We start from the raw sequence: 24,897 nt of genomic DNA, 5'->3' as shown, positions 1-24,897 counted from the left end.
ACTGAATTGACTTCCTAGACAGAGAGTGCTGTTATTTATGTTTTTATATTCCAGAATACACAAACATTAAATATTAAGAAATTTAAAGAACCATCTAGAAGTGATAAATAATGCTTATCACTATGCCACACTACATACAGCACAGCTCATCAAAATATTTTGATACAATATGTCTTTATTTTTCTTGGTGAAAGCATTCATTGGTTGTTAACTCTTACAAATCAAAGCTAAAGACCAAAAGAAATTAATTTTTCTTGCTATATTTTCTTTTCTTTAAGTTGAAAACTGTTAGCAGTTCTGAAAATCCATTTCTAATGACCTTATTGTCAACTGGATATTAAGCTCTAATAATATGGTCCTCAATCTTAAGGACTTTTTTAGCAACAAAAGTCAGTAAATGTATCAATACAACCTATGATCTCTGGCCATATTTTATCATAAGAGCACTTGAAAAGTAAGCCTTGTATTGATATGATTCTGGACAAACCTAAAGCGATCCTGTAATGTCTGTGATTTACTACGTTCCCGTTTCTTAGTTGATGGAAGGGGTGCTGCTTCTTGATCAGCTGGTATAGGTGGTAATTTGCGTCTCATTCTCAATGATTTCTGAGAATCTGTTTCACTCATTGTATCTGAAGAATCACCACCACCATCCCTTGGGCCCCGTGGAGTGCCAACAGGTGTGCTTTGAGGCGTCCCCATTGGTGTCACTGTTCAATGGAGAAGATTCAGAAAACTTAATGTATAGTACAAATGTATATGGAAATAGTCAAAATGGTCTATCATGTGAAACACATCAGAAATATTTTAAGTAAATATTTCATGCGATAGATAAATTCAAAGTAAATAATGAGTGCTGTAAACACTTTAACTGTACAGGTTTGTATCGTGTGTTTGGCAGCTGGGGGGTGGAGGGGGGGGGGGGGGTGGAGATGGTTCTCTAGGTCAAAAAAAAAAAAAAAAAAAAAAAAAAAAATCATGTATTTCCTCATCTACCAGGGAGGGCTATCTAACATATTTGGATGAAATGAATTTTTGGGGAGTTTGGACAACTCATGCCTCCTATTCTCGTGTGTTAAAATGTATGGTGAGTGAATATTCCAACTGTTGTCTTGCTATCTACCGATGTTTGTACAGACTTAAAGAGACTGGATTAAAAATTTTGTTGGTGTTAACAGAATAATGCTTTTAACTCTTTGTTTGTAGTTTTTAATATGAAAATGCTCTTGAAGAAAGGCATTTTCCTGTGTGAGCTGTTCTTTTATTTTTAAAAACGAATATTTAAAGTACAACAGCAATGGAAATTTCTGGACTGAATACTATGAAAAATGAATGAAAGACAACCACTCCCCTGTAGCTGACATGTGTAATGCATAGAAACATGCAACAGAAAACAATATTTACACTAGCTATCACATTCTTTCTTTTTCCCTAGTAGAAGTACACACATTTCCACACAAAATCACACAAATACCCAAATGCAGAAATCTGTGGATGGGGTAGGGAAGGATACATGAGATGACAAGGGGGTAGGGGTAGGGGTAGGCAGATCTTTTGACGTATGACTCAGTGACTGTACAGCAAGACAGGAGTTCAGAGGGTAGATCATGTAAGAGGTAGATAGTGGGAGAGGAGCAAAACAAAGGGAGAAATGCAGGGGCAGGTTGTGATGGGTAGACAGGGGGGAGAGAGGAAGGGAGAGGAGTGGGAAAGAAGGGAGAGGGGGGGGGAGAGAGAGAGAGAGAGAGAGAGAGAGAGAGAGAGAGAGAGAGAGAGAGAGAGAAAGGAGAGAGAGAGAGAGAGAGAGAGAGAAGAGAGAGAGAGAGAGAGAGAGAGGAGAGAGGAGGGAGGGAGGGAGAGGGAGACAGAGAGAGAGAGAGAATGCTTACATGGGGGGGGGGGGGGAGGTAAGGCAGTGGTAAACAGGTTAGTGGAGGTTTAGGTCAGGGGATTTGTGAGGGTGGAGGATATGCTGAAGACACAATTCCCATCTGTTTAGTTCAGAGAAACTGGTGCTAGCAGGGAGTACCCAAATGGTTCATTTAGTGAAGCAGCTGATGAAGACATATTTTTGCGGTACAAAACATTTTTGGCAACTGGATGGAAAGTTTTGTTTGCCACAGTTTGGATGTGGCCATTCATGTAAGTATACAGTTGGTTACTTGTCATGCCCACATAGAGTTCTGCACTGTAATTGCAGCATAGCTGATATGTAATATGACTGTTTTCACACAAGGTCCTGCCTCTATAGGGTAGGAAATTCTTGTGACAAGTCCTAAACCTGGGTCGACCACAATGGAATGATGCATGGGGTACAGTATTGGGAACAAGATTGGAATAGGGATGGACAACTATATTCTGTAGATTGGGTGGGTTGCAGAACACAACTTTGGGTGGTGTGGGCAGGATTTTGGGTAGGATATTCCTCATCTCAAGGCACAATGAGAGATACTTGAAATTCTGATGAAGAATGTGGTTGAGCCTTTCAACATCAGGGGGATTAGGACTGCTCAGAGGAGTGCTGGCTGGTGACTGGTTAAAAGTATTTTTAGTGTGGGAGGAGGAAGTGGCATGGAAGATCTATTTATGGATGAACTGGAATAGGATACTATCTGTCAATAAAAGCTCTGGTAAGGTTACTGTTATATTTCACAGAAGTATGGATGCAGTGTCCATGGGTGGTGAGGCCATAAGGAAGAGACTTTTCGACATGGAGTGGGTGGCAACTGTCAAAGTGGAGGTAGTATTGCTAGTTAGTGCACTTGATATAAACAGACATATTTATGAAGCCATCAGAGGTGGATATTGAGATCTAGGAAGGTGGCTCATTGAGTTGAGAAGGGCCAGGTGAAACAGATTTGGGAGTAGGTGTTGAAGCTATGGACAAAAGTGGAAAGGTTATCCCTTTCATGAGTACAGATCATGAAAATCTCATCAGTGAATCTGAAGCAGACAAGAGGTTTCAGTTATTGACTGGTTAGGAAGGTTTCCTCCAGAAAACCTATAAATAACTTAGTGTACGAGAGTGCCATGTGCCTGCCCATGGTAGTAGCACAGAAACGTTTATTGATTTGGACCTGAAAAATAAAAAGTTGTTGGTCTGGATGTGGTTGACTAGGAGGATTAGGAAAGAGGTGGTGGGTTTGGTATTAGGAGGACATTGGGAAAAGTAATGTTACATTCCACAAAAGTTAAAGATGAATTGTTAAAGATCCCATACAGGCTGCAACTTCAGATTAGAAGTCAATATACACCAAATAATGATGTGAATGTCTCCCAAACTGAAAACACCATACTCTGAAGCCAATGATTATAACAGAACTAAGACACACAGTCAGTAAATTAAAAATTACAACCTCCTGTGGTCCTGATGGTCTCACACATCATGTCTTTAAACAACAATCAAGTAAATATACTCTCAGCTAACTGATATAATCAATGTACCCAGCAAACCAAAACAATCAGTACTAAAGCCATTGTACAAAGAGGATGACATGATAGGAATAGAAAAATATAGCCAGTGTCAATACTATTTATCTTTCTTAAAATGGTTGGACAATTTGTGCATGAAACGTTATCTGACATTTTGAATAAAAAAGAAATACTAATCTAATGATCAAAATTGTTGCAGCGAAAACAAATCCATTGAAACATATTTGATATGTTCTGTCAGAATCTGCTATTTAGAAAAATATACAAATACAGGGTGTACATAAAGTCCAGGAACACTTTCAATTATTTTTTGCACAAGATCTAAACATTGTACAGATGCGATACATATTGGGTTTTGAAGAGAAACTCTGAAAGTTTATTTCACAAACATTTCAAGTTCACAGGATGCACAACACACTGATTTCTTTGAACTCCTTATGAATGTCTCTCGTACATGCTCCACATTCACTTCGCTCACACTGGGATGTCCGCTTCTCTTTGCTGGGTACAAGCAACTCATCATAAGAAATTTGTTGGGCCAGTGGTAAATGGCCTTTCTTGTTGGTGGCTTCTTGCTGTACTTGGTTCTAAATATCCGTTGAACAGCTGTAGTACACTCTAACACACAGAAAGCTCACTCCGCACCTGAACTTGCCATGTTTGCGACTGGCACTGACTATCAGCAAATTACCAAACTATGCTGTGGCAGTATACATGAAACAAATATTTCAGGGTTTCTCTTCAAAATGACATATGTATGATATCTGTACAATGTTTGGTCCATGTCCAATAAATAATTGAAAGTGTTCCTGGACTTTATGTATACCCTGTATAATATCTGGGGAGTTGTCTACAACTGGTTTAAATCATATATTGCTGGCAAATAATTGATTATAGGAATATGTCATGAAACTAAAAGTTACCGTACAGAACATACCAATTGTCAGAAGGAGGACCACTAGAATGGTAACTGTAATAAAAATTCAAAGTATATTGACATACACTACCATTTCAAGAATGAATGTTATATGAATGTAATTATGGTACATATATCTGTAAAACAATACAGAAAACAAAGTAGTAGGCATTTTTACAAAATTTTTGAACATGGGTAAATTTGTAAAATTTTGAGAAATGTTGTATGCAATTTGAATGTAAGTAGGCATGTTGGAATGTGATACATTTATACTGATAGTACCAACAGTGTCAAGAGGACTCTCAACAATGAATATATATGTACTGGTCTGTAAATGGTCAGTTAGTTCTGTGCCATGTGTGTGTTCACCATGTAAACTGAGATGTGCATGGTATTTTACTTTTGTTGGTAAATATTCTTAACACTTCAGTTACAGAATTGTGTGGTGAGTAAAATGCTATACATTCTTAGAACTAAATATACACAGTGAACATTAATAAAACCAACAAACTGCAGGGACAGATTCCTGACTGGAAACTGAGGGGAAAAGGTCCTATGAGTATGTGTCTGGAAATGGATAGTGAGTGTGCAACAACAACGAATTGTTCCAGAACATAGTTCAGAGCTGCATCACATACACATCACAACAGATGTTCAAAGTGGCCTCCATGGGATGCAGTGCATGCATTAACATATTACGTCATAGATTGTCACACTCTTTTGCATGTTCTGGCCTCTCTCTGAATAGTGTCATGGGTGTTGTGAACACAGTGTTGAAGCAACTGCATATTAGGAACCGATTCAGCATACACAACACTTTTCAGATGCTCCCAGAGGTAAAAATCCAGGGGGTTTAAGTCCAGTGATCTAGCAGGCCATTCCACAGGGCCTCTGTGTCCCATCCAGCATTCAGAGAAGATGTCAGCGAACTATAATGTGGAAATGGGGCATCATGCAGAAACTACATAACCTGTTGTATTGCCAAAGGTGCATTCTCAAGCAGACCAGTCAGAGTATTCCTCAAGAACACCAGGTACATTGTGGAATAATCACTGGTCCATGTATGTGGTCATCACATTAATGCTGAACTGATGCTAATGAGACACCTCAACCTTTCCATGAGAATTGTCTGTAGCCCACAGATGATGATTATGCAGATTGATGATGCCAGTTCTGGTAAACGATGGTTCATTGGTAAAGATTACTGATGATAGCTATCCTATAATCGTGATTTTCTAATGCAAAAACCATTGACAAAATCCTTTCCATAGAGGGAAATCTGCAGGTGATAATCCTTGCATTTGTTGCAAGTGATAGGGATAACAACAGTTGTTACACAGCATACACATAATCACACTTTAGCTTACACTATGTTGGTGTGCTGTTTGCCCAGAAATTTTACTAGGGTTCATATCTCTGTATCCTGTATAAACACAGTCCACTGCTCCCCTGCATGTTCATCTGTCTGAAAGGACCCATGATCACACAAACGCCCAAAAAGAGCTTGAAATGTTTTTTGGGATGGTTGGTGTCTGTGAGGGTACTTATTTCGGCATAGTTGTGCTGCCTGTTGACCATTTCCATGTTCTTGTTCATAAACAAACACTATCTCAGCTTGTTCCTGATATGAATACTGAACCATTCTGCTGCTTACAGTATGCTGTGTCAATCACACAGCCTGAAATGCAGAAGCAACACATGGCATGTGGTCAGATGAACTTTCATTCATCTGCACCATCTACCATGGCAACAATGTGTTTCTGGACACATGTTAACATGACGTTATTCCCTCTATTTCCAGTCAGGAATACCTCCTTGCAGTTTATCAGTTTTATTAATGTCTACCCTGTATAACACGTGGACAGCTAAGTCATACTTCATTGGCCTACAAACAGAAGGTCTTTTACCATAGAATAAATGATACTTGGTTTCTGATAATACTTCTGCTTGAGTTGATATTGCTGACTGATTATTAGTGTGTTGTAGAGTGCTAATGTAACAGATAGATGATTAAATGCAGTATTGATAAGATTTTCTTGATTGTAATTGTTCTAAAATTCAATATAATATATGTTTGTAGGTACATGACCATTTTGTACCTTGAAATATATTTCGTATTTGGAAAAAATCTTAATTTTCTGAAGAAATATTTGTGATTTCAGAAAAAAAACTACAGCACTTAAAAAGTGAATGCCGTCCTTTAAAAATAAAATAGGTTAATATATTACACTTCCATTACAGGGCTGGATGGAGGTGAAAGCCGGAAAAGTGTACCTTGGTGCACACTCTCCCCTACTAAATTTACCACAATGACCTTATGCAATTGGTCAGTATGTGCATCATATGTATTACTTGAAAATGAGTGTTTCAACCAAAGTTAGTCAATAGTGTAGAGCATGTAGGCTTCTTTCTGATCAGTACAGCCAGTAAAGGAACAATGACTTCTGCAATTAGGTCCTGGCTTTGTACAGGCTATGGATCACAGTTGAAAGAAATGCTTAACATGTGTTAAGAAACATCCCGTCTGTAATGCTGGAGTGATAAACAAGTGCTTGTTAACATTGTGTTCACATCATCATATATTTTTAACTCACCAGTGGCTGCATGAAGACTGCGTGTTGCCTGTTGACTTGAGACAAGGTGCGCCCCCATGGCAAACCGACCAGTGGGTTGGGTCTGGATTTGAGGCATGCTGCCAATCACAGGTTGACTGCTGGCTAGCGAACCCGCTAGCACCGACTGCGAACCAACTAAAATCTGTGACTGATTCAGATCCTTTCGATGTAACTGTAATTAAGGAATGAATTCATTTGTCTTCACTTGGAACTGCTGTAAAGTACACAAAAAGAAGGTAGCTTTTGGGATCAAACATATTGAGGTATGACACTGTGAAAAGTATGTGAAGGTAACAGTGTGGTTCACATTAAAAGTCACAGCAGAAGAATTATCAAATGGGCTTTGTTTCAGAATTGATGTTAAATAATGTAGGTCAGATGTGTGTGGAGACTCCGCAAGAAGCTTCTGTATCGAATGTACAAAACAAATACCAAGTCCCATTCATCTATTTGTGCTTGCTAACTTACTGTATGCAATTTTCAGAGGTGGACAATGTCTTTTCTTAGAATCATCAAAAGTTTGTGATAATACTTATGGCATAGATTACTGTAGTACACCTACATCAATACTCTGGAAACCATTACAGAGTGAATCGAAAGAATACTTTTCATTACATCATATATTCTGTAAAGTTTATTTCTTCTGAACACCATAGACCGTAGGAAGAATGACTTAATATAAATCTCTGCATGTGATGTTCAATGGCTGCAGTAAGTGACAAATTTATTTTAATTTGTATTCTGCCCATAGAGACTTTGGTTTCAGATTCTTCATTGAACTTCATGTATACACCGTTTTCTTAGCTATTACAGCTTCAAGTTATATGTTCATGAAATGAATGTCTAGGTGGATACTAAGTGAAGCAGCAGGACTCAGAGAGAACTTTTATGTCCAGTGTCTGCAAGATGTAATCAGCACCCAAATGAGATTACCTCAGTAACTGGCTCAGCACTGCCCTGTTGGCAAGTGGGATGCATCATCTCATGTTTTATACAAAATATTCATACCCTGGATGCAATAGGAAATTGTCATAACCAAGTAATTTGTCAGCCTTGACCTGTTTAGCTGCCAAGACTGAATTAAGGTGCTGCTGGTTGAAATGTGTGGTATGACCACTGCTCATGAAGTGAAGATATCAACCAGATAGAAAGGGGTCAACTTTTTTCAGGACTTGGCAAATTTTATGTAATTCCTAATTTTGTGGCTGGATGCTCTTCCTGGCATCACAGTTATCCAGGCAACCAAAAGGAGAGAAGTCACTTGTGTCATCTGTATGTGAATCATTTAAAAAGTCTTCTATGTGCTATCATCTTTTAACTGCTTGCAACTTTATGGGAAACCACCTAGAATATCATTCAGGCTGATTGGGGGTCAGCACATGGTCATTAATCCACCACGTGGTCTCGACCTAGGTCTGGCATGCCTTCCCATCTTGCAAGCTAGCATGCTGTGTTTAAGCTATACAAGCAGGTCAATATTCTGATTTTGCATTTTGTGTCTAATGTTGCCATAACTTATGACATTAGTCTAAGATACAGTTCCCACTGAGGCAACATAATAACTGATGCTGTACATGATGTGATGCATCACGCACTGGTGGTGCGCATAGGAATATAATTGAAACAACTGAAATGGTTCACACAGGGATGATAACAATGCAACACTGATAGGTTCAAATGGTTCAAAGGGCTCTGAGCACTATGGGACTTAACATCTATGGTCATCAGTCCCCTAGAACTTAGAACAACTTAAACCTAACTAACCTAAGGACAGCACACAACACCCAGTCATCACGAGGCAGAGAAAATCCCTGACCCCGCCGGGAATCGAACCCGAACAATGATAGGTATTTCTACTGTACTGCCCTGTGCAACATGGTGTGTTGATTGCTCCACACAGCTGTGTCATATGATACATGAGGAGGAATGAGCAGAACCAAATTTCAAGTGATCAAGTGCACCTAAAAACATGTTTTATGTAACTGAAGTCCATTTACATCTATCTCTCTACTTGGTCTATATGTAAATTTTTACTCTTTACATAAAAAATTAAGAACTATGGATTTAGATTTGCATTACCACACCACAGCTTGATAATGAACAACTTTTTCTTTTATTATTGTCCGTAGTTACTGTAATCCTTTGAAAATAAGTGAAGCACAAGATTCAAGTTTACTGTCGAGAATGTAGTCTCTCACCAGTTTATGTTTGCTGCATTTTTGGTCATACATTTCTCTATACAAAATCTAGTTAGCATACCGAAATTTTTTGCAATGCTGGAAGTAGAGCCATATCTCTTTCCATTCTTGAGTAAATAAGTGATATATTTTGGTGTTTGCCAATGATGAATTATGATGCACCACACTTGATGCTATAACTGCACGGTATGGGTAGTAATGACTCAATTTTATTTTTTATGTTGTTTACAAAGTTGGTTACAGTCTCATTTTAAGGTAACATAGAATTATTTTCATACTGAAACCAGAGATTGGCAATTGCAGATCCAGTGACAGAGTTAGCTATATACTGACCCATCAAATTTTCTTACTTGCACAAATAGTTTCATTCACAAAACTATCATTAATGGTTTTTGTTCACATATTGTCAAACAAACCGTGTGTGTTTCAGCACGCAATGGAGCTGAAATTTGATTTGCATACTGATATAAGTGAAGGGCACTGTGTTCTAAATGTCACCAACTTGAAGACACTTTGATTGCCACAAACTTGGATGAAAGAAGAGGAAATGTGTCAGCAATAAGGAATAAAGATGCAAGTGACTGGTATGGACTGCAAAATCTCAGGTCTTACATAAGGCAGAGCATAACTTGTCATATGTATCTCCCCTTTATATGTACATTTTGGTTAATTTAATTATTCTCTCTTGATTGTTACTTTTAGTAGTTGTGCCTGTAAGTTCTTCAGAAACATAATAACACAACCTAATCTGCTATTGATGGCTCTTTCTCATACTATCCAGCAGTCCATTTTAGGACAGTGTTTACAGAGCATGGTTTACTTAATGTTCTATTTTTATAGATGTAAGTATCATTATTTCCAAAATCATAATTGGCCAAGGTGCTTTTATGGCTGAATTCAAGTGACGCAAAGAAACTGAAGATGTTATTGTCACTTGTTCACAAAACAAGCATGAGTACATTATCCTTTGTCATACCTTGCAAAAAATTACAATGCATGCTGCCACAGAGGCATTTGTGCCGTCTTGTTGCTTTGTTGTATCACCGCAATGGGAACACAAGCATCACATGGATAAGAATTATGTTGCATGACTTTTATTGGAATGTGTCATGTCATATATCGATATCGCATCATTGGGAACTGCACCTAAGAAGAAACCCCTAGACAATGAGAGAAAATGTTTTGTCCAACAACGCTACCTTTAGTCAGTGGCACTCTTCACAGGTATTGCAGGCTATGTTCAGACACTCTGGCTGGACATCAGCATGTGTTGATGTTCTGCAGGATTTGAGATATTTGCACAATACAGGAACAGGCAAAAGTGCTGGATAAGCAGAAGACTCAACACGACATGGAGCTTTGAAGACACCAACAAACTAAATGTTACTCATTATTATGCTCAAATACTTTCAGAGGGGAATACTTATGGTAAATGTGTATTTCTTGTAGCATAGGACGAAAGGCTTTTTACAACAATGAAGTTTTGCTGCTGGGCCTGATGCAAGGCAGTTCCATATTTGCTCAAGATTCTTCTCAGTGCAGTGACCTATCAGTGAGAGTCATTGCCCCAAATGCTTGAGAACCTGTGCAAGTGTGGCTGCCACCTTGACATAATGATTGTCTAACAACTCTTTCTTGCAGTGCTAAGTTGCTTGAAGCCACTAACAGATTGATCAGCACCTGGTAGTGATGTGCACTGAAGTTTCCACACGAAAATCCATCTGCCAGTGTTCTGTTATGAACACAATGGACATATTCTTCTTTAAATATAATGTGTATTATAGAGATATTAATTGTGACAGAATGAAGTATTATGAAGGGTAGATGTGACCCAGTTATGGTCCAAAACAGATACAATATTGTGGAAAATGATTTTAATATACTTGCGTCTATTTACATTCATGTATCTTGCCCACCTGATTCTTTTATTTTTTTATTAGTTCAAAATTCTGCATTCAGTGTAAATTTTAGTGTCAAAACTTTAGCCAATTAAGATAAACTAGGTTCTCAAGTCAAATACTAATGTATTAGTAATGAACTCATCATCATTAATGAACTTCCATTGTGGGACACGAAGATGGTTGGCTGCCACATATGGATGTGTGTTTGTTGTGCTCTATATTTCACATCATTTTTGTGAGGTATACAGAGGTTACAGTGTTCATCACCATAACATTAGTGTAAAAGGTGGTGAAATATCAGCTAAGTTACAAAATCCATGAAATTCACATGTTTATTTACTTTTACTTATCTATATAAGCTGACTCCCAGAATTTCCTTTCTCTTCAAGTAAAATCACATGTATCACATAAATACATTTAGAAAATTTAGGTATGAAAACTTGATAAAAATTTAAATGTTTCATAATATATTGTGTAGTATTAACAGTGACTAGCAGAGGAGTTTGAGAACACCAGCCTTGCTCACAGAATTTCAATGAAGCTGGCAATCTACAGCATTGTTCTGATAACAGATTGTGTCTCCCTGATTCTGAACTGAGTGGAAGGCCTGAACCTGAGACTCCGGAGATTCTGTGCTAGACTGCACCTTCCTAGACTTGTGTCCTAGGGTTGAGAGTTTTGTAGGATCCCACTAAATGGGTCAGGTATGCAATACATATCAGAGGCAGCTACCCAGGTAGCTGACTGTGTGTGGGTTGCACACAAGATTTTTTTTTTAGATTAGGTGACTCTCTATCCAATCCATATAACAATAGCTGCAGGAAACCCAGAAGTATAAGTGTAAGATCCAAAGAAATGCTTCATGCAGGCAAGAGCATTAAAATCCAAGTGGTTAACTGCCAAAGCATTCACAATAAAGTGATAAAATTTGAAGTGCTCCTAAAAAGCAGTGAAGTTCACAAACTACTAGGCAGAGAAAACTGTTTAAAACCTGAAGCTGATAGCAGTGAGATTTTTGGGGTAAAGTTAAGTGTGTATTGAAAGGACAGGCTAATCGAAAATGGAGATGGTGTATGTGTTCCAATAGACAAGAAACTCAAATCCACCAAGACAGAATCTGAAGCAACATGCGAGACCATACAGGCAAGACTCAGTATCAGCAGTGGGAATAAAATAGTAATTGGATCCTTCTATCACTAACCAGACTCACCTCATGATGTAACAGAAAACTTTAGAGAAAACCTCAGCTTGAATGTAAGTTCCCCAAGCATACTGCAATCATCAGTGGAGACTTTAATCAGCCAACAATCAGTCGGGAAGATTATAGTTTTGTTAGTGGTGGGCATGACATGACACCCTGTGAAATATTACTAAATGCCTTCTCTGAAGACTACCTAGAATAAATAGTTAAGAACCCCATACAATGGAAATATATTATATCTACTAGCAACACACGGGCCTGATGTCTTTGAGTAAAAACACATTAAAACTGGTCTTAGTCACTGTGAGGCAGTTACAGCAAAAATAATGAGTACTAAAACTCAGAGCACAACTAAAACAAGTGGAAAGGTTTATACATTCTGATAACTAGACAGAGAAACTATAGTGTCATCCCTCAATGAGGAATTTGAAACACTCACAACAGGACAGGAGCATGTGGAGGAACTATGGCTCAAGTTTAAAAGAATAGTTGGTTATGCACTGGGTATATGTACTCAATAGGACAGTTCCAACAAAAATACAACTTAGGTTAACTGGTGCAATTCTTAGAACATTAGACAGGGAGGGGGTGAGAGATTACTCAGCACATGACTATTGTGGACAGAGAAGATGTAAGAAGCTGGAGTGTGATCACTTTAAAAACTGCAAGTGTCTATTTAATATAGGTCGGAAAACATGGAATGTTTGGATACACACAAGAGTAAGTAGATGTAAAATATAGTCAGACAAACAGAATCAATAAGGAAATGAGCAACCTCCAGATCTGTCAGCAGGCTGATTAAATTAATGTAAAGATTATATAAACAACTATTGGACATGGATGCAATCTCAGAATATTTTTATGGGAATATAAGTAACACAAATCCTAGAGGAATATTGATTATGAGATACAAGATTGATGCTGGAATTTGAAAGTGGGAATGAAAATAAGTGTGAAGGTTACAGAGACTGGTGAGAGATACATTTAATAGAAGCTGTGTGTGTGGTAGCACCACTTATTCTAATGTTAGACATTCGGTTTGGCACCGAAGTTAATGATAAATGAAGGATATGAAAATTGAGGAAGACAGTAACAATTGCTGTCTGCTTCCAAACAATACAAAAATGTTAAAGTTATGATTATGGGTAGAGCACTGGAATATACCTACTGAATAGCATGAATGTGATAATGAAAGTAAAGGAAGAATTTTGTGGTAGTTATCTATTCTGGTCATGGGAGTGGGCTGTTCTTAAGTTATATGTGATCATTTTATTGATGAAACTTTAGAAGTAATGGAGAAATGGAATTAAAGTGAATATGGCTTTGATAGAGGAATACCAGTAGTGTCAGTGTTTAAAGTATTTAGATGATGAATTGATGTGAGCTGTTGTTGAGCCAAACTAAGTTTCATAAGAGGAGCAGAAGTCAGTGAGATAGCAGCATGCATTAGGAATATGTACCAAGATTTAGCTCTGAAAATGCACTGAGGTCATTGAGCTGTGGAATACATGTTAAGGAAAAGCTGAAAAGAGTACACCAAGGGGTGCTGCTGCTTCATGATAACACAAATTTCGTAACACAGAAGTTATGCCAATTCTATTGAGAGACACTTGAGCATCCAGCCTTTTGTCCTGATATCACCTCAAGCGATTATCACACCTTCGATCTCTTAAAAAAGACCTTCATGTCGGATGAGGATGTGAATCATGCAGTTATGGACTTCTTCACACAACAGGACATAGTGTTTTGTTAAATGTTATCTTCAACCTAGTGCATCAGTGGGACAATTATCTCAGTGCTCATGGCGACTTTGCCTGATTGGCATACCATTTCTGGACTGTATGGCCTTCAAACAGAAACGTCTTGATCACCCCTTATATTTTACACATTTAAAGAAAACGTACAATATCTGGTCAAAGGTATCTTGACACACCTATGTTGTGCAGAATTGACCACTAGATGTCACAGAAGGCAGACCAACCAGTATAAAAGGAGATGGGAAGTATTGTGTTGTTAGTACAGAGATAGTAACAGCAGAAAGGGTTGGTTAGGAGACCTCAGTGGTTTGGAACATGGACTGATCATTGGATGTCAGTTTTTTTATCCTTCTAAAGCTATTAAAATCAACTGCAGGTGATTTGACTGTAAAGTGGAAATATGAAGGAACAACCACAGGTAAACCTAGACCAGGCAGGCCTCATGCACTGACAGACAGGGACTGTTGAGCATTTTGGTGGGTGAATGTAAAAACTCTCATGAAAACAAAGAAAGAAGTCACTCACAAGTTCCAGAGTGCTACCAGCAGTCCAGCTAGCACAATGACTGTGTGCAGGGCGTCAAATGGGTTACAATGGCTGTGTGGCTTCTCACAAGTGGCACTCGAGTGGGTGTAAAGAGCAATATCATTGGACAGTGTGTGACTGTAATCAAGTGATTTGCATGATGAAGCATCCTGTACCCTGTGGCAATCTGATGGAAGGGTTTGGAATTAGCAAATACCTGAAGAACATTGCCTGTCATCCTTCATAGTGTTGACAGTGAAGTACAGAGGCTGTAGTGTTACATTATGGAGGTGTTTCACATGATTTGATTGTGTTTCCCTTATTCCACTTAAGAAAACAACAAAATGGAAAGGTATTATCACATGTTATAGCATTGTGTGCTGCATACAGTATAGGAACAGTTCAGAGATGATGACTGCATTGGCAACCTGACGATGCAACCTGTCATAAAGTAGCATCTGTGAGACAATGGTTTATGGACAATAAAATTTCTGAAATGGACTGACCTGCCCAGAGTCCCAACCTGAACCCAATGGAACATCTCTTAGAATGTCAACTTTGATGTAGGCCAACATCACTACGTATTCTCTTTTTGGATCTTCAGGAAGAATGGGATGTCATTCCCCATACACATTCAGAAACTTCATTTAAAGTACCCCCAGCAGAGTTCCAGCTGTTCTAAAGGCAAAGTATGGGTACATGTCCAATAATAGGTATCCACATACTTTCTGTGAACTTCAACTTACAGACCTGATTCATCTGCCACTTTCATACATTGAAAGTTATCATGTACATCCCATTAAATAATAGGTTCCTAAAATCTCAACCACTATTCTAACAATACACAATGTGAGGTGTAAGAGAAAAGTAATGAGACTCAATTTTTATCTATTAAAGTTTTAATTTTTTTTTTTTTTTCAAAAACTAGAGTAGTGAACTACTCTGAATGGAACAACGATATTGTCCCTTTCTGAATAGTTTCCTTTGGCAGCTTTGCACAGGTGGAGACATTGTTCCCAGTCTTCATAGCAGCACTGAAAGGCTTCAGCTGGTAGAGCCTTTATCATGTCGGTCACATTCTTTTGAATGTTCTCCATAGTCATAAAATTATCTCTTCTTAAGACATTTTTCAATTTGGGAAAAGAAAAAACTTGTAGGTACTCAGATCAGGTGAAGAGGTGTGTTGTGGAACAACAGGATTACCTTTTGAGGTCAAAAATTCTCTTATGGAAGTAGCTCTGTGACATGGCGATAGACCGGGAATGTCAGTTCTTATCCTGGTTTCAATTATATGGGATCTGGTCTTCACCCGGCACCATGCTCAGTTTCTGAGCATTAGTGTCCTGTTATTCACACTGGTCACATTCTGTGTTTATCTCCATGCTCATCACTAAGTAACATTTGACTCTCTTATCCCCTGTAGACTGGCTCACCTGTTGAGTTTCATTGCCTCCCCCAAGTGGCTCGAGATATATAGTGAAACACCTTTCAGGCCAAGAATATGTGAACATTTCAGTCCTTCAAGGGAATTTGTTTCTTATTTACATTAATGATTTCCCACTGTGAGTAACATATGGAGAATAAGTGTTATTTTTTGATGACAGAAATATAATAATTACAGAAAATGAAAACTATTAACATGAAAAGTCTAACAACATGAACTGCTATGTAAAAAACCCCAAAATTTAAAGTACATAATGAGGTCATTAAGTGTGTAGCTAGTACAGAACTTTAGGTATGTATCTTGATCAGCAGTTCAGAGGGACAAAGTTATCAGAGTACTTGGAAAATAAATTAGCATGGCACATTATGTCCTATGAATATGAACCACAGTGTTTAATACCTCATGCCAAAGGACAACATACTTCACACACATGCATTGTCATTAGCTATGATGTAATTTTCTGGAGTGAAAATGGTCAGAATATGGCAAATGTATTCTAACTACAAAAAAGGGCCATCAGAATAATGCCCTAGGACCCCAAAGGGGCCCACTGCATCAAACTGTTTAAAATGTTTGCTATTGCAACAGTTCTGAGTCATGCTGTAGTTTTTATACATAAAAACATTGAGCAATATGTAGCAAACAGCTCCATACATGATCACCAAACCAGATTCAGTGGTTGCTTGTACCTGTATAGAAAGATAAAAAGTTAAGATAAAAACTGCTATGTTTTGCCAATTAGCAGATCCATATCATTCACTGTCTGGCAAAAAAGTGAAGCAACTAGAAGATATGGTCAGTTGTCAATGTAACTTTGTATACAGGGTGTTACAAAAAGGTACAGCCAAACTTTCAGGAAACATTCCTCACACACAAAGAAAGAAAATATGTTATGTGGACATGTGTCCAGAAACGCTTACTTTCCATGTTAGAGCTCATTTTATTACTTTTCTTAATATCACATTAATCATGGAATGGAAACACACAGCAACAGAACGTACCAGCATGACTTCAAACACTTTGTTACAGGAAATGTTCAAAATGTCCTCCGTTAGCGAGGATACATGCATCCAACCTCCATCGCATGGAATACCTGATGCGCTGATGCAGCCCTGGAGAATGGCGTATTGTATCACAGCCATCCACAATACGAGCATGAAGAGTCTCCACATTTGGTACTGGGGTTGCGTAGACAAGAGCTTTCAAATGGCCCCATAAACGAAAGTCAAGAGGTTTGAGGTCAGGAGAGCGTGGAAGCCATGGAATTGGTCCGCCTCTACCAATCCATTGGTCACCGAATCTGTTGTTGAGAAATGTACGAACACTTTGACTGAAATGTGCAGGAGCTCCATTGTGCATGAACCACATATTGTGTCATACTTGTAAAGGCACATGTTCTAGCAGCACAGGTAGAGTATCCCGTATGAAATCATGATAACGTGCTCCATTGAGCGTAGGTGGAAGAACATGGGGCCCAATCAAGGCATCACCAACAATGCCTGCCCAAACGTTCACAGAAAATCTGTGTTGATGACGTGATTGCACAATTGCGTGCGGATTCTCGTCAGCCCACACATGTTGATTGTGAAAATTTACAATTTGATCATGCTGGAATGAAGCCTCATCCGTAAAGAGAACATTTGCACTGAAATGAGGATTGACACATTGTTGGATGAACCATTTGCAGAAGTGTACCCGTGGAGGCCAATCAGCTACTGATAGTGCCTGCACACGCTGTACATGGTATGGAAACAACTGGTTCTCCCGTAGCACTCTCCATACAGTGATGTGGTCAACGTTATCTTGTACAGCAGCAACTTCTCTGACGCTGACATTAGGGTTATCGTCAACTGCACGAAGAATTGCCTCATCCATTGCAGGTGTCCTCATCGCTCAAGGTCTTCCCCAGTCACGAATCATAGGCTGGAATGTTCCGTGTTCCCTAAGATGCCGATCAATTGCTTCGAACGTCTTCCTGTCGGGACACCTTCATTCTGGAAATTTGTGTCAATACAAACGTACCATGCCACGGATATTGCCCTGTGCTAATCCATACATCAAATGAGCACCTGCCAACTCCGCATTTGTAAACATTGCACTGACTGCAAAACCACGTTTGTGATGAACACTAACCTGTTGATGCTACGTACTGATGTGCTTGATGCTAGTACTGTAGAGCAATGAATCGCATGTCAACACAAGCACCGAAGTCAACATTACCTTCCTTCATTTGGGCCAACTGGCTGTGAATCGAGGAAGTACAGTACATACTGATGAAACTAAAATGAACTCTAACATGGAAATTAAGTGTTTCCAGACACATATCCACATAACATCTTTTCTTTATTTGTGTGTGAGGAATGTTTCATGAAAGTTTGGCCGTACCTTTTTGTAACACCCTGTATGTACATCCCATCAGTAGGTAGGTAAATCATTAGTTTTACAATTCTCTGTAACAGGAAGAATGGTCACAAGAGTGCATTAGTGTTGTTCATGTTTAGTCATGTTAACAGGATTGGTATGGTATATAAAATGTGTGAACAGTGGCAGATATTGAGTGATTTTTGTTAAGGACATGGACATGGACAATGTTATCAGCACTTGACAGAGTTTGAAATGGGCCTTAGTATAGATCTCCATTTGGACAGCTGGTTGTACCTGCAATATCCAGACTTATAAGGCATTTGCAGGTGACAGTGGTCCCATGTTGGACTGCATGGGAACATGAAGTCAGGTACATTTGTCATTAAGGTACTGGTCAACTACATCTGACCTCATCAATGAAGAATTGTAATATTGTGTATTGTGCAGCAAGCACATAATAACTCCTTCATATCTGCACCTGCCAGCTAAGAACAAGTAATGGACTCCCTGCAACATTCTGTCTCATCCCACATCATTTGTTAGAGACTAGCAGCAGCTGAGCTAGGGAATTAGCACCATACAAGTAGGCCATCGTCAATACCACAACACAAATGCTGTGTTAGGAGTTGTGGCATGACCTACTGCATGATCTGCAAGCTGTGACCTGCTGCATGATATACTGATAAATGGCATCACATTGTTTACAGTGACAAATCACAGTTCTGCACTACCCTGGATGACCATTGTCTATGAGTATGGCAGTGCCCTCAAGAGCGATCCAAGTCTTGCAAAGTTTTGGAGAAGCACAGTGGTGTTACCCTAATGTCACAATATTGGTATCCATTGGACATGACTTCAGGTCATGGCTGGTAGTGATTGAAGGAACTATGACAGCACACCAGTAAATCATAGATATCCTGCATTCTCACGTGTTATCTCTCATGCAGTAGAATTGTGATGCCATTTTTCAGGAGAACAGTGCTCTGCCACTCAAGGCACGCATCTCTATAAACTGTTTGCACGATGTTTGAGGTACTCTTGTGGCAAGCAAGACTCCCAGATCTGTTCCTCATAGAACATGTGTGGGACCAGCTCTAATGCAAATCTGTCCACATGCCACTATCCAGTTGTATGGTGAATGTCTCAGGAGACAATTCAGTGGCTTTGTAACACTGTTACCAACCAAACCAGAGCATGTGTCCAGACCAGGAGGGGGCTGCACAATATCATACGGATCAGAGGGTTCATATTGCCAAGTTTTTTGTAAATTTGATTCAATTTTGTAATCACTAAAATAGCACAATATACCCTCTTAATTAGTGAAGTTTCATTTCTTTTACTCCTCCCCTTCTGAATGCTTCACTTTTTTGCCAGGCATTGTATACTGCCAGAAGATCAAAAATGTGAAGCAACTGTGTTAATTAAAAACATGTCATAAAACATATTTACTAAAAATTGTCTTTACTCAGTAAGAGAATTCATGCAAAAGAAACTATTGCTATAAGTAAATGATCAAGTTGACCAATAACGAAGTACCAATAGAGAATGGAGTGTATTTCCAAGTAACAAAATTCTAGTTTGCAAATTTTACCATATAATCTAAAAACTAAGGTGTATTATCAGAGCAGTCTTAAACTTCATTTTGCTTTGTGAATCTCATCCTTTCTTTTCCTTTAACCCTATCTTATGTAATTCAGTGATAAAAAGACAACTTAGGCCTATGCTTGTATAATGTGTTTCTTATGTACTTCCAATTTTTTTACACTATTCTTATGTGCCTCAACTATAATGTATATATGTATCTAGAGTCTGCGCAGAATACTATGGCCAGTAGATGTGCAGACAGCAAGGCACGCATGGGGAGAGTTGTAGTGGTAGGGATTGTGGCAGGCACTGTAGGGGAAATTCCAAGTACTGGAAGGGAAGTGTCATTCTAAACTGAAGCCTATGCCCACATTTCTGTAAATATTAAGTGGAGGCCCCCTATGCCAACACTTGCATGGTGATCATTTGAAAAAGCATGCTGTCACCTCTGCTTTGCTTCATATCTAAGAAGAATTCCACTGAAAATGCAAAAAAGCAGTGTTTTATTTTCGTCCAGTTGTTAATCGTTTACAACTTTCAGAAAATAGCCATGAGTGGTGAATTTGGAGTATGAATTTGATTTAAAATTTACTTCTTCTGCCATAACATAGCAGAGTTTACACAGTCTCACCTCACTAACTTGCCCAGGTGCAAATGTGAGAGAAGTCTGAAACAATGATTTATTAAGTTAATTAAGTGAGGAACTGATGAAAAGTAAGATCAGTATCTTACAAAAAAGCACATTCTTGGTAAAAAAAAAAAAGTAATGTCTTCACTGATGTTGTTCCAAAACCCATAGCATTTCTCATTTCACTAGCTATCGATGGCCCTTAAACGTTACATTCTTTGATCGAAAAGGTCTGTATTTAGTGGAATAATATAGTAGATAATGAAGTTTTGAGTAATAACCATATGGTAAAATACTCTCCTCTTCATGTGCTATCATTTGCCAAAATCTCATTTTGATATCTCAAACTGTTTAGAGGAATGATGTGGATAATTCACTCTGGCTTTATCGCTGGCACAGCACAATCGCAATATATCAGATTTTGTGCAGTGTCAAAATTCCACATAAATATCACAGTAAATATGACCACTAACAAAATGATGGGCACATCATAATGAACACAACATATAAAGCTACAAGTAAAGCAAGAATGTAATTTTTTTTACCAAATACTTCCTATAAAATCATCGCTGACAGGCCGAAAGGTGGCAGATAGTGTAGGTGTCCATTTTGAAGCAAACAAATGAACTTGCCAAGCACTTTGAATGAAAATTGGTCACTGTGCATTTGCCATTGTATCCTGGAGGACTCTTTGTACTGGTATGTATAACAACAACATCCACACAAAAAAATTACAGGTTATAAATAAATAAATAAAAACAAAAATAAATAAACGTAGCTCCAGGGATGAACACGTCAGACCGATTTGCTTAATTTTCTGTACCATGTGTGAGAAATGTAGAAAAATTTGAAGTAGGTACACTCAAATAAAGAAGGTACATACTTTTCAAAAATCTGCTTTTATTTCTGGTATTAGGGCTATTCAGAATTTGAGGTCTGATGGAGTGTGAAATGGAAACCATAGTGAAAATGCAATGAAGCTTTGCACAGATGTGTTAAGCAGTGTCCCTTGTATGCCCATCAATCCCACCACATTGCTCTTTTCAGTTCTCAGTGCACATTAAGCATGTAAAGATCCTTAGGACAATAGTGTTTCCTGCCAAATATGAGGGTCTGTTGTGAGATTTCCTCTGGTGTCATGCAGCCCACATAACATAACTGTCATCTGTTTCCTTCTGCTTGACAGTTCTCGGCCACACTCTGAAGGGGCAATGAAGCAGCATTTTTGATGGGAAGTGTTTGATCACCCACAATAGAGCCTGTAATTGACTCTCCCTGAGTTTCATCTATCCTCACATGAACCACTAGCTATGAAGACAGCATTCTGGCACAGACAATGAGCTGTAGACCAGCATAGAGAATTGGCAGTAACCACAGGTGGCTTGCTTCTATGACAAGGGTATTGGAAAGTTGGCATGATGCTATGACAGATGTCTAAATCAGAGCAGTGAATATATAGAGAAGTATGTGGAAGGTGCAGCTAACTGTTCCATTTTGCACATGATCGGACTTTACTTTTTGAACAGGCTTCATTCTTGAAGAACACATTCTCACTGAACAATTGAAGCATATCCTATAGCGTGAAGTATTATGCTCCTGCTGGTGTAGTCAAAATAATTACAGCTCACCCTTTAGGAGTGATTATCCTCATTCTGTAACCATAAAAGTGATCATTAAATACTCCATCACATCAGCAGGATGTACATTGCTTGATTACAGATACGTATCTTAGACAAACAATCCTGTTAGAAGAACATTCGCAACCGAGCATTATGACAGAGGTTGAAAATACCACTTCAGTTGTAAATTAATTTATTTTCACACGACCGGTTTCAGACTGTACCACCACATGTACCAGGCATGGTGCGCTGCCTATGAGTGCAGAACAGGGAGTTTACCTGTTCTGCACACATAGGCTGCACACTGTGCCTGGTACATGTGGTGCTCTGGGACCACAGCACAGCTACGACACCGGAGGATGGGCTTAAATATTTCAAAACTGGTCGTGTGAAAATAAAGTAATTTACAACTGAAGCATTATTTTCAACCTCTGACATATTGTAGAGTCAGTACAACACTTTACATATAGTGACACACTTCCCTCTGCCATTACTATTATTAAAGAAAATGTCTGCCTCAGTAGCTGAGTGGTCAGCATGGCAGAATACTACATGAGCGGCCCAGGTTTGATTCTAGGCCAGGGACTGGGTGTTGTGTTGTCTTCATCATTTTCATCCTCATTAACATACAAGTTGCTGAAGCAGAGTCAACTAAAAAGACTTGCACCAGGTGACCAGTTTACTTGATGGGAGGCCCTAGCCACACACACATTTATATTAAAGAAAATGTGTCCAATGAGCAAATACAAAACTGAGTTACAGTACTCTAGTCCTAGTTTTATTACTGACATTTGTCTTTTCTTGCCATTTTTGAATGATATCTTTCACACTGTTCATTGCACAGTTCACACATGCAGTCTACATTTGGATGGTGGAATCTGTTGTCCTGGCAGAACTTATGGTGAAAACCACATGTTATGGACCCTGTTACTATATGTTGGAATTTGTAGTTTGCCTGTCTCCAATCTACTGTCATCATAGCATCAGTGATGTAGAAGTTGTTCCAACAGAGTTCTGTTTTTCTGTGAATATTTGATTTGTGCTTTCAAAGGTCTCAGTGTTTGGCAGGAATATCTGCATTCTGATGTTTCTCATTAAGATGTAAGCTACCTAATGGATTGGATTCATTTCATATAGTGGGATTTGACTTTCTCTATGTTGATATGAAAAACACCAACTTGTACCATAGTTCAGAATCCATGTTAAACTGTAGGTCTCCCTACAGCTAGCTGAGCCAGTCAGTTCAAAAATCAGATGAAGGAAAGTGCTTACTACCTCTAACAGGACCATGCCTAGTAAAGCAATGTGATGTCCAAAACAGTCTTCAGACTGATGACTATTTTACTTTTTTATGTTAATAGGTCAGTGACTTCTACTTTGTCCCAAATTATGTTAATCCCATAAGTTGCTATTGATGCTGTGGCTGTTTTAAATAGTGTCACTGCCATTTTTATTGACAGTTTCTGATGCTGCTGCTTGCTGTAAATTGCTTTTATTGCTACCTTTGTTCTTTATTTTATATAGGTGTTGAATAATATTAGTATTATTTGCAGAGTGACTCCAAGGAATTTGTATTTTGGAAATACATCTAATGGTTGTTGGGACGGGTGAATATGTCTTTTGGTATAGTTTATCACCTCTTCTGAAAATCATCTAAGCATATGTACTGGATATGTAAAAGAAGAATAAATATCACTAAGTTCATTATTTGCTCCTAAAAATCTTACAAACTTGGAAAAAATAGAGGAAGAGAAAAGAATTAGTGTTTACGGGAGTGTCTTTTGGTTGTTATTTAGTTTCTCTGACCTTGGCAACAGGCAACAAGGAGTACAAATTATCATTCAGCTATCCAAATATGGGGTTTTCAAGGTTGATTCATTTGCAAAGAATGTAGCTCTTCTCCTTTCCTACATTCCAGAATCTGAACTTGTGTTCTGTTTCTTGTTGGAAACATGATGTTAAAACCATAATCATCATCTCTTTTGATTTCTCAGGAATTCTTTTATGTCAGTTTTAAGGGCTGTTGTATTGTAACTTATTTCTAATTATTTCCTTCTGAATTTCCAGTCATATGATGAATTAGCATGCAGGATAAATGGTAAAAACAAAATTGGAGATGTAGTGATAATACTGGTCCTTCCATAGAAACATAAGCCATTACTTACTCAAGCACAATGGTGTTCAGTGCACTCCCATCAAGCATAAAAAATTTTACCAGTGCAATACCACAATTTAAGAGTAAACCAAAAGAATATTTACTGGAAAACTCCTTTTACTCTCTTGATGGTTTTTAATGTAAATATTTCTTCATTGTAATTTAGGAATGATACAGTGTACAGTTATATCTATTATACCACTCTGTAAATGTTTAATGATGTACTGTAATTTTAGCACACAACTGTTAATGCATATTAACAACAATATATAATTATATTGTTTTATACTCCAGTTTTACTGAGTTTAAGTTCAGTTTTGTACTAATTAGCATAAGTTGTTCCCATATTCATGTTATATTACAATTTGTAATTATTGCATATTTATTTCACTGTTCAAATTTCTGGTTACAATATCTCAGTTTTTAATTTTTTGGTTATCTCAATTATTATTTTGTGATGATTTTGTTTTTGTTTCATTAAACTCAACTCATTCCTTATCCATACAATTTTTTTGTTTACCATAACAGCAGAACTCCAATAAATAAATAAGAAGTGCC

At 38.2% G+C, this 24,897-nt stretch overlaps 1 protein-coding gene across 1 annotated transcript in view; it reads right to left on the bottom strand.

Annotated features, from left to right (window-relative positions):
* Positions 1 to 24,897, bottom strand: part of LOC126471469 (uncharacterized) — a 268,925-nt gene that overhangs the window by 178,606 nt on the left and 65,422 nt on the right. Inside the window, exons 7-8 of the mRNA XM_050099666.1 lie at positions 6,943 to 7,087; positions 488 to 710 (exon numbers count right to left, since the gene is read on the bottom strand). Coding sequence (XP_049955623.1) covers positions 488 to 710; positions 6,943 to 7,087 — 368 coding nt within the window. The remainder of the gene's footprint in view (positions 1 to 487; positions 711 to 6,942; positions 7,088 to 24,897) is intronic.

This window comes from Schistocerca serialis, chromosome 3 (assembly GCF_023864345.2).
Source record: "Schistocerca serialis cubense isolate TAMUIC-IGC-003099 chromosome 3, iqSchSeri2.2, whole genome shotgun sequence".
Classification (NCBI taxonomy): domain Eukaryota; kingdom Metazoa; phylum Arthropoda; class Insecta; order Orthoptera; family Acrididae; genus Schistocerca; species Schistocerca serialis.
The sequence above is the reverse complement of the archived record's forward strand: the minus strand, read 5'-3'. Positions and strand labels throughout refer to the sequence as shown.